We start from the raw sequence: 10,881 nt of genomic DNA on the forward strand, positions 1-10,881 counted from the left end.
AAAAGAAAATAGCCTAAACGTGTTTCACTAAAGCCCTTACTCTTCAACCATCTTTCCTTTGGCTGTTAGATTTGAAACTGCTCCTGCCTCTTGTTTCCATGCTGTCTGGAGAGGCTGGGCTGCAGGATTCCGACCCTCCATCCTCCATGTAGTAACCTGGCTTTATTAGCTTTTCCGAAGCATTTTAGCAGTTATTTCAAGTGTGTATGACCCAGTCATCACTCTTAAGTATTTATTAGAGACACTATGAAACCCATAAATTACCCAGATGTGTTTTACACTGGCAAGAATCTTCTTACATGTTTAACAGGAGTTGGCTGGATAATTTCAAATACATCCACAACAACAAAATTATTCTTTTGATCTGTGGTCTCCTGTAGCCTGAGCTGTCACAGAACTCCCTGACTTTATTTCCAAAGTGGCAGGCTTACAGGCACGCACCACCATGCCTATTCAGGAGAAAACCATTGTAAATTTTCAAAGAACACTTAAGGAACAAGGGAGACAACACGCTTATCTTATGTAAATTTTGTATCACTGTAACTAAAACATCTTGTTCAGTGGGTTTAAAAAGACCTGCTTGAGTGTGTTCAGACACTCAATGCAAAAAAAAAAAAAAGTAAAATAAAATTTTACAGTATTATAATTTGAATAGGTGCCAAATGTCCTGTTCCTTTTCTCCAGTCGGGTAGAGAAAATTCTTGAAGCTTGGATAAAAATAACCATCCCCCAATATTCTGCAGCACCACAGGCCGATCTTCAGCCCTTCAGAGAGGACATCCCAGCTCTCATGATCTCGTCGACCAGGAGAATGTTGGTGGCGATCACAGTACTGAAAGGGAGGAAAAGAGGACAGCTCAGATTTCAACCCAAACTGCTGTGTGTCTTGCCAAGAGCAATCTCGTGAGTTCAAACTCACCAGGAGTGAAGCAGCTGCTTCTTCACACAGTAGTTATCCCACACACCCATTTCTGCGGCCACCATCGGCTCACCTGCAAATAACCAGAGCACCAAAGGCTTTTTTCAAGAAAACACTTTGTTTTACAGACCCTACCAATTCTAAAAGAGAAAACACGCGCCAACTAAGACCATTTTTTTTTCTTTTGTTTTTTCAAGACTGGGTCTCTCTGTGTAGTCCTGGCTGTCCTGAAACTCACTCTGTAGACTAGGATGGCCTTGAACTCAGAAATCTGCCTGTCTCTGCCTCCCAAGTGCTGGAATTAAAGGCGTGCGCCACCACTGACCGGCGAGACCATTTTTTTAAGACAGTTTTCTATATACACCTCAAGACAGCATCCTGGCTGCAGTCCACAGGCTGCACCATGTTGGCCTCAGGGTCTTTAAATACAAAGGAACAGTGTGGCTAACCCCTGACCACATTAGTAACCAAGAGTCCTCCAATCACTGCTCCTATCCAGTTTGATGTGTGGCTGATCTCGTCTTAGTAATGACTTACAGTCAAGAAAAGCTCACTGCTTACCAGACGTTTGCACACTCTCTGCTCGGGACACCCTGCTGTTGTTGACACACATTACGTGTGTTCTTGACTTCCCTCATTTGCAAATGTCTTCTACTGAGTACTGACATAGGCGTTCTGCTTTCCACACAGCACTAGTACTAAGGTCCTCCTGCCACCCACCTTTTCCTCCCCAGCTTCACCCCCATCTAGTTTTACTCCACAAAGGAGCTGCAGTATTCTCACCTGTGCTCAGATCCACACCTACAAGCTGACCGGATTCTGAATGTTCAGCTTGAACTTTAACTAATGTTTCCTGAAGGTCAAAACCAGAGTTCTGCGCAAGAACCTAGAGAACAAATTAATTCTTGAAAAGACACACTGAGAATTGAGGATTAAAGCAGAATAAATGAACAGTATTTCCAATCATTAAAAAGCTCTCCGGGAGCAAATATGGAGACAAAGTGAGGGACAGAAACTGAAGGAGGGGCCATCTGAAGACCATTCCACCTTAGTATGCATCCCATGTGCAGTCACCAAAGGTACATGCTGATGTGGATGTCAGGAAGTGCATGATGATAAGAGCCTGATATGGATGTCTCCTTAGAGGTCTGCAAGAGTCTGACATATTCAGAGGCAGATGCTCACAGATAACCATTGAACTGATCATGGGGTTCCCAATGGAGGAGTTAGAGTGAAGACCATTGGAGCTGAAAGGGTTTGTGGCTCTCCATGAGGAGAGCAACAATACCAACCAACCACAGCTCCCAGGGTCTAAACCACCAGCCTGGGAGCACTTAGGGAGGGATCCATGGCTTCAGGTGTATACGTAAGAGTGGAGGACCCTGCTGGGCATAGGTGGGAGAAGAGATCCTTGGCCTCATGAAGGCTGGACGCCCCAGAGGGTGGGAATTGGAGGGTGGGGAGGTGGGGGGGTAGGTAGGGGTACATCCGCAGAGAAGCAGGAGGAAGGGTGAGGGGATAGGGGGTTCCTGGGTGGGCGGGGGATGGGGTAAGGGGACAATATATGAAATGTAAATAAAACATCCAATAAAAAAAAAACCTTCCTGGAAGCAGTCTTCTGACCATGCATGTGCTACAGCACACCCCTCCTTGCCCCTACCCACCACACAGGGGTGGGGCTGCATGCTTTGACTGAAGATAGAGCCATTATTCATATTCTTTTTTGAACAACAGGCAGAGAGGAATAGTTGACCGACTCACTAATACACCCCAAACCTAGTAAATTAAAGCACTGTTCATAAACCCTAACCTTTAATGAGTACCTAATAGACACCAATAACAACTGATCTAGGCAGTGGTTTGCTGGTGCCACGCTGCTGTGCTAATCAGTCCACTAAGCCTTCTTTCCTGGCACATGGTCCTTAATTTGTGTTTCTTCTTTTCTCCCTTTTCTCTCCTGTACAGCTGCAGGGATTTCCTGCTTGCCTGTCCCATAGGGTGGCTATTCTTTTAAATTCTACCCACTCAGGGCTGAAGAAGTATTGTCTTGCTATAAATACCCTTGGCTGGCATGAGATTCACTATATAAAGCGGGCTGGCTGAAATCTACCTGCCTCTACCTCACAAATGCCAGGATTAAAGGCACTTGCCACCACAACTGGCTAATTTTCTGCTGTAGGAACTAATGTTTACAACTGACCATAGCTACATGCTGTCAGGAAAACTAAGATTTAAATGAGCATTCAAACCTTGGGAATGATGAGCAAGGCGTCTGCAAACGCCTGGACTCCAAGCTGAGCCCTGCCCTTCACACTGGGCTTGTATTTAATCAGTGCTTCTGCCAGAGCCACTTCTACTGCGCCTGCACCCGGGACAACACAGCCTGTTGGGCAGGGGAAGGAGAAAAGGCTGTTACAGAGACAAAACTTACCAACTACAAAATAAAACAAAAAGAGACAACAGTTAATATTTCATTTTAAGATGAAATATTATTATTAGGCAATTAACTTATGAATTTGACATGCTTGTGATTACAGATACACCCGGTCTGTTTTTGCAGTAACAGAGATAGAGGTAGAGGTCTCAGATACATTAGGCAGGTGCTCTACCTCCAGGCAATACCCCTGGCACAGACTTGCTTCTTAAGCCACAGTACAAGCAATCAATAGCCAAAAGCAAAGGGGTCCAACCTTACCACAACAGTAATCAGTAGCTTGGGAACTAACAGCCTTAGCCACTTATTTGTACTCACTTTTAGTAATGATATACCATAAAATATAGCATATCAACTGATATCTTAAAGGAAGACTTTACTTTTGCATGGTGTCTGGCTGTGTAAATTACTGACTAAAGAACACAGTATTCAGCCATGCTTTTTAGACTAGCAACAAGAACAAAACTCAAATACCGAGTGGTTCTTACCATCATCAATAGCATTTTTGACAGCTCTCAAGCCATCTCTTATTGCATCCTTGATCTGAGTCAGCGTGTGCTTATTTGGTCCTTTAACCAGTAAAGTGACAGAACGAGGATTGTTACACTTCTCAATAAAGGTGAACTTCTCCTCACCCTGTGTAGAAGAGAAATTATTGTCAAAAACAGGTTACCCACAGACATGATGGTGCATACTTCTAACCCCTTGACTTGGAAAGCAGAGGCAGGTGGGTCGCTGTGAGTTCCAAGGCCAGTAAAACCTTATCTTAACACAAACCCAACAAATACAAATATTATGCAAAGAGAACCAGGAGGGGTGTATGAAGAGTCAGTAGTATAATAAGAAACCACATCATCCCATTAAAGAAAAGCTGAAGGGGGGAAGCAATTCAAGGTGCAAAAGAAATTTAAAAAGCCACCTTACATTGTACATAAACATACCAAAATGTATGAGGAAGTTATTTTTAAAATGGTGTAGTAACTAGCAAGAGTTGCCCATGTCCAGTGAATAACCCTCCACCCATGTTCCTACAAGTTACCTCGATTCAACTCAGTGAAAGACCCATACAGTTGAGTTCCAGGCTAGCCCATGCAGTATAGAGACCCTGTCTAAAAACAACCAACCAACCAACCCCTCAAATCCAAAAAAACTGTTAAGAAGAATCTAATTTTGAGTTTAAAGTTTCCTACTCAACCACTGACAAACGAAATACTACCTGTTTTAGGAAGAAAACACTTACCAGTGTATACTCATAGACAAGCCCCGCATGTCCCAAACAGTCAGGACTCAGGTCATCAAAGGAATTCAGAGCTATCCCACCACAAGCAAGTGTCAGCCTGCAACAGTGAAATGCATCAAGGAAAATGCAGTAAGCCATGGTGACCAGGTTCAAGAAGACCAACAATCTTTTAGCAAGGAGAGTCTCAGAACTCCATGAAAGTGTATCTTAAAGCAGCCCTCTTTGCATTCATCATAACCCAGTGGGTAAATAACCTATTAAATCTCAATTTAAACCTCCCTGCCAAGGCCATCAAAACACCAATTCAAAACCAGTATGCTGTCTTGGGGTGTATATAGAAAACTGTCTTTAAAAAATGGTCTCACCAGGCGGAGGTGGCGCACACCTTTAATCCCAGCACTTGGGAGGCAGGCAGATTTCTGAGTTTGAGGCCAGCCTGGTCTACAGAGTGAGTTCCAGGACAGCAGGACAGCCAGGGCTACACAGAGAAACTCTGTCTCGAAAAACAAAACAAAACAAAAAAAAAAACAAAAAAAAAACCAAACCCACCAGAATATGGATGGGCTTCTGTGGGGGGAATACTTCTTAGGAAACTTCTTTCTAGTTTTTAGTATTGAATGTTTGGTTGAGGTATATACAAAGGCCAATAGCCTGCCTCCGCTCCCCGAATGGTGGCGGGACTACATGTTTGTGTACAACAACATCCAACATACTGTTTTCTTGATGTGGCCTCTAGACAAGAGAAAGCGGGTCTCACTTATGTGGCTGGGCATGGTGATGCACACCTTTCTTTTCTTTTTCTTTTTTTTTTGGTTTTTCGAGACAGGGTTTCTCTGTGTAGCCCTGGCTGTCCTGGAACTCACTCTGTAGACCAGGCTGGCCTCAAACTCAGAAATCCGCCTGCCTCTGCCTCTCAAGTGCTGGGATTAAAGGCATGAGCCACCACTGCCTGGCTGATGCACACCTTTCAACCCAGGGTTTAGGAGGCAGAGGCAGGTTAATCTCTGTGAACCGGAGGCCATGCTGGTTTATATAATAGTAGTGAGTTCACATTGAGACTCTGTCTAAAAAGAAAATGTGTAAACCTCAGAATCTGAGTGCAACCCATGGCCCAACCAACAGGACAACATATATACAATGGAACACCAGACAGCTTTCCTTTGATTTCATGTTACAAGATATGCCAAGCTAGTGAAATATGCCAGGCTGTTCCTCCTGGGTCCCTATATCCTCTTTTCCAACTCCAACGGCTTTCTCTAAAACCATTAAGAACAATGGGCAAGAGAGAGCTCAGCAATGAGCACCTAGGACCGAGGCTCAGACCACAGTTCCCACATGTTGACTGAACATCCCTAATGCCAGTTCTAGGGGTTCTAATGCCTTAAACTGACCTCCATGGACACACATACACACAAAAAATACAGATGACATGGTGGTACATGTAATAACCAAAGCACTCAGATGGCAAAAGTAAACATATCTTTTCACTTCTGAGGCCACCTGGACTGTCTTAAAAATAAAATCAATGTGTGTGAAATGATCAAAGCATATCATATGCCTGTATAATAAAGAAACCAATGACTCTGTTCCATTAACACATGCTAGTAAAATGAAAGAACATGCAGAAGTACACAGGGCAAAACTCTAACTCGCACGCAAAGTATTAAGTTGGCTCCACTCACCTTTCCATGTTCCTCCTCTTGGCTCTGCGCAGAGCTACAATGCCTTCTTTTGCAAGGGCATCTAAAGAAAAGGGGTCAATCCCCTGAATAAAAACAAACATTTTTCAATAGCCTTCACCTTAAAAATAAATAAGACTAATTCATTAATTTTAAGTTCTTACCTTTTGATTAATAACGACAAATCCTTTATCTGAGTCACCACAGACTTTCTTTTTCAGATCTATGATTTTTTTAACTCTATCTTCAATGAATTTTCTTTCAGCCTTTACTAGCTTTTCTCTCTCTTCTGCACTCTTGTAAAAAAATCCAGAATTCACTTCTCTATTTAAAAAAAAAAAGCAAAGGAGAGATTTACGTGTCATCTTAGTTTCCTAAGGGGCTTGCATTAGACACATTCTAAGCAAGTGCTGCACCAGTGGGCTCCACATAACCCAAGCCCCCATGTCTGGATTACTGTCCTCACAGTGCGGAAAATGAATGTCAACTTCCTCCCACCCTGAAGGGGCCATAGACTCACGTTTTCTCATACTCTAAGGACACGTTGCATGTGAGGATGTAGGCATTTTCTACTCTCTTCTTCATGTCAGGATGCCGTGCCCCGTGATCCAAAACAAGCCCTCTGATTAAGCTATAAAACAGGAAAATTTCCCACTTCTATTAACATGCACAGATGGGAGAGTGACACATACTAATAAAATAAGTGTTACAGTGCTAATTTTCATACACATTCACTAGTTTCTAAAGTTATGCAACAACTTTTCAGTTAAACCTAAAGTCAAATGTGAAAAGGGAGTGCTCTAAGACCCAAGACAGGCCACCCAACAATAATAACAAGTGTGCATGTCTACAACCAGCAGGCTATCAAACTGTGATCACGTTTACTCCTTTAAAGAAATGTTTTCAGTGCTGGAGAGATGGCTCAGAGGTTAAGAATACCGGCCATTCTTCCAGAGGTCCTGAGTACTGAACTCCCAGGAACCACGTGGTGGCTCACAACCATCTGTACTGGGATCTGATGCAGGTATACATACAGACAGAGCACTCATACATAAAATAAACAAATCTTTAAAAGAATTTATTTTCAAACTATTATCTTTGAACAAAGTCTTTCCTTCTACACACTGTACTCAAGCACATCAATACATGTTCATATTTCACGACCACAAACACAGGACAGTTCTCCCTCATTTCCAGTGTTCGCCAGCTAGAGCAAATGGCATACTGAGTAACCTATCCAGCATGAACCTGATCAGGGCGGGGAGCAGCTCACGGGTAGAAAGCATGTCAAACCCTTCTCTTACCTACCTTGTATCAGTTTCCGATTTATGCTTCATCTCCATGATCTCCACCATGAAGAGGTCAATGGGCTCATCTTTCTTCCTAATGGCCAAAATGGAGTCCACCACAGCCTATGAGACAACCATTAATAAATTTAATGTGCAGAGGTTGACACACTTTAGTTGTTCAGAAGAGTGTAAAAAGGCTTAAGAACATTGTGTCCAAAACCCCAACCTGTGACACAAGCACTATTTTATGGTGGCACAGACCTCCAATCCCAGCCCCATTTTAAAGCCACCTCATCCCTCAAGGTGTAACCACACCTTATGACAATGTAGACTGTATTGTGAACTAGCAGATGAGTTCCAAAGTCCCCCAAAGAAAGTATTAGAGAACAATGCTCATCAGCCTGATCTGACTGCAACACACACCAAACTACCAGTTCCCTTTAATGTGCAGGGGGAGCAGGGAAGCCAAACCACGATGACTAGAGACTTTGTTCAACAGTGGCAATTCTCCTTCCTAAGCCTGGCCTGTTAACAATTCCATCTTTCCACATTAAAGACAGATTAGATCATCACTGCATAGGAAAAACCCGAATCTTTTCTTCTACACGGCATCCCGTGAAGAGCCTATGTGTGCATAGGCTTTCCCCATGTACTGTACCACAGGCGCCCAACTATGTTTAATACACACCTCTGTCAAGACATCTGCAAGTTCCGCGTGAACTTTGGTCCGCAGAGATGTCCTGGCAACATCGATGAGTGTTTCTCTGTCCATCTCTTTGCTTACTTTGACTTGTTCCAAAAACTGGAGTGCCTTTTCCTTGGCAGCTTCAAAACCTTCAGTTATTATTCTGGGATGAAGGCCCTATAACCCAAACAGTTATAAAATCCACTGCCAACACTTGCATCTTCAACTAGATACTGCTAAAATCCACTAAGTCCAGTAATGTCTGGAGGGACACCTCGGGCCACTCATACTTACTATAATTACGATGGTGTGCTGATTTTCTGAATACATTTAAAAGGACACAGTACTCCTTTCAATGCAGAGGAAAAGAACAGACTTTACTCTAGCACAGAGTCAAGACCAAGGGAACTACAGAGCACACTTGGGTGTTCACTGTGCAATCCACAAACACAATATTGGCTTCTAACACTTTGCTGCAAGAGCCTGCTTCTTCTCTCATCTACATAATCTCAAACCAATTCACATAATTTTGAAATATTTGAAAAAAGAAATCAGAGAGTAGGCTGGGTGTGGGAGCAGTAGCAGGCAGATCTCTGTTGAGTGTGAGGCTAGCCCGTTAAATATAAATATGTAATCACTTACATATAACTGACTTTTCCCATTCATTTGAGACCAAGTTACAGAGAGCCACAGGCTCCAGAGCTAAGCAGCCCGGCCATTCTATGGAGCGCCCTCAGCTAGCTTCACATCAATCGGCACCAACAGCCCACACAACACCACAGCACAGAAACAAGAATCATGTGTACCTCGGAAATGTAGAGGTCCGCCTGTTTGAGCAGCTCCCCAATGATGAGGACATTGGATGTAGTGCCATCGCCAGTTATGTCATCCTGGGCTGTAGCCACTTTCGCTATCAAAGAGGCTGTTGGGTGTTGAATTTGCTGTAGGTAGAAAAAGAAGTATTTAAATGACTTAAAACATTACTTAGGGTAAAACATAGGACAGGCTTCTTTTAAAGCCTACTTTATAAGACTGCACAGCGTGGCCACATTTTGCTTGGATATTCAACTAAGTCCCTTCACTAGGATTGAACTATAGGACCTGAGAGTTCTGGTGAGGAAATGGGTAGTTGGGTCAATTTAATATGACCCCTGGGACAAAAATAATAACTGGAAGATAGCCTGGTGTGAGATGCACAGCTTTAATCCCAGCATTCAGGAGGCAGAAAGCAGGTGATCATTGTGAGTTTGGGGTCAGCCAGGGCTACATGGTGAGATTCATCACAAACAAACAAACAAACAAACAAACGTAAGGAGGTTTTCACTTCCTCTGCAGTTGAGTGGAAAGATTAGCGTTTACTTTGCTTTTCTTTCCCACTGCCCTGTTTCTGACAGGATCTCACTATTCGTCCGCAGCTCTGCTGGCTTTGAACCCAGAGAGCTGGCTAAGTACCAGGATTAGAGCTGTGTTACAAAATTTAGCTGAAGTAGACATAGCAATCTTCTTTTATACAAATTTTCAAAAGCCCAGCCTACAAAGTAGGACAAAAACAAAAAGGAAAAAAACAAAAAAATCCCCAAGGATCCAAACATGTGTCAAATTCTATAGTTCTTCACTCACTAAAAGCACTTCTTATATTTCTGATTGAAAGGCATGATGACTGGATGGAGAATTTTATCCACCTCAGATGGAATAGGAGATCAAGATTTTTTTTTTACCTAGCACGGCAAAACTCTTACCATTTCGTGAAGCAGCACATTGCCATCTTTAGTAAGTTTGATGTCTCCAGCACCAGACACAAGCCTGTCAAATGGGTAGGAATTGATGAGCCAAAAATGTGACTTTTTCAATACAAAACGAAGAATTCCATAAAGCAGCCAAGGGGAAGTGATGTATATCCCCCAACCCCTCTTGAAGTGAATCTCTGGGAGTTCGAGACAACCCATAACTTGTCACTCAGACCCTACCTCAACTAAATACATAATGAAAAGTTTAACAAGAGGTGTAAAGGGGACAAAAGGAGGCTACGAAATATGACTCCAAAGCAGGCGTTATTTGAGGAACGGATACTAGAGGCGAGAAAGACAGGGAGTAAATAAGAGCAGAGTTAAATATCAAAGCGCTTCATTAATTTGCTTCCTAATAAGGTAACGAAAATAGATCCTCTGAAATTTGGACCTTACTCCTACATCCTAGTAAATTCGCGGCCGCGGGGCTGGGTTCAGGAGCAGTGCACACGCCATTCTCTTCCTCCAAAGGAAGTGTGTGCAATCGGCAACCTCGAAAGGCGCGAATCGGGGTGGCTTGGATGGGATGCAGCACAGACATTGTAGAAAACGCCAGCGCGAAGGCCTGAGAGCAGCGACTGGAGTTTGCGGCCATTGACCTGCCAGGCCCGCCCTCCCGCCAGCCCAGGCTTACATCTTCATGGTGCCCTTAGGCCCCAAATTGGTCCTCAGAACATCCTGCAGGCCCCGTGCCGCGCTGATGTTCACCGCCAGCGCTGCCTGCGCCCGGGCCACCTCGGCCTTAGGATTTAGGGTCTTCACCGCCGCCATGGCTGGCCTAGCTCAGGGAGAGGCCGAGAACAACGTGCTCTATGCGGGTCTTCTCGAAAAGTCTTACGAATCTGGCC

General features: G+C 43.7%; 1 protein-coding gene and 2 non-coding genes across 3 annotated transcripts; all 3 read right to left on the bottom strand.

Moving 5' to 3' along the window:
* Positions 1 to 218: 218 nt before the first annotated feature.
* On the bottom strand, positions 219 to 10,847 carry Cct6a (chaperonin containing TCP1 subunit 6A). The gene is made up of 14 exons (XM_028765928.1): positions 10,668 to 10,847; positions 9,986 to 10,049; positions 9,053 to 9,187; positions 8,250 to 8,423; positions 7,581 to 7,684; positions 6,793 to 6,903; positions 6,437 to 6,596; positions 6,276 to 6,358; positions 4,594 to 4,690; positions 3,842 to 3,989; positions 3,169 to 3,302; positions 1,703 to 1,805; positions 920 to 992; positions 219 to 832 (listed from the first exon to the last, which is right to left on the bottom strand). Exons 1-14 carry the CDS (start codon positions 10,802 to 10,804, stop codon positions 760 to 762), a joined length of 1,596 nt encoding a protein of 531 aa, XP_028621761.1. The 5' UTR covers positions 10,805 to 10,847; the 3' UTR covers positions 219 to 759.
* Positions 3,660 to 3,792, bottom strand: LOC114620204. Its single transcript, XR_003711286.1, has one exon. It is a non-coding gene; the product is annotated as a small nucleolar RNA SNORA15 (small nucleolar RNA).
* Positions 8,552 to 8,686, bottom strand: LOC114620208. Its single transcript, XR_003711288.1, has one exon. It is a non-coding gene; the product is annotated as a small nucleolar RNA SNORA22 (small nucleolar RNA).
* Positions 10,848 to 10,881: the final 34 nt, after the last annotated feature.

This window comes from Grammomys surdaster, unplaced genomic scaffold (genome assembly GCF_004785775.1).
Source record: "Grammomys surdaster isolate TR1022 unplaced genomic scaffold, NIH_TR_1.0 166, whole genome shotgun sequence".
NCBI classification, from domain to species: domain Eukaryota; kingdom Metazoa; phylum Chordata; class Mammalia; order Rodentia; family Muridae; genus Grammomys; species Grammomys surdaster.

Bases quoted from the DNA above. Each gene is read 5' to 3' on its own strand.
- Cct6a (XM_028765928.1), bottom strand. From the start codon at position 10,804: ATGGCGGCGGTGAAGACCCTAAATCCTAAGGCCGAGGTGGCCCGGGCG. The intron at 3,303-3,841 runs GTAAGAACCACT...CCTGCCCAACAG, and splicing joins CAAAAATGCTATTGATGATG to GCTGTGTTGTCCCGGGTGCA. The intron at 993-1,702 runs GTGAGAATACTG...GGTTATTTGCAG, and splicing joins AGGTGTGGATCTGAGCACAG to GTGAGCCGATGGTGGCCGCA.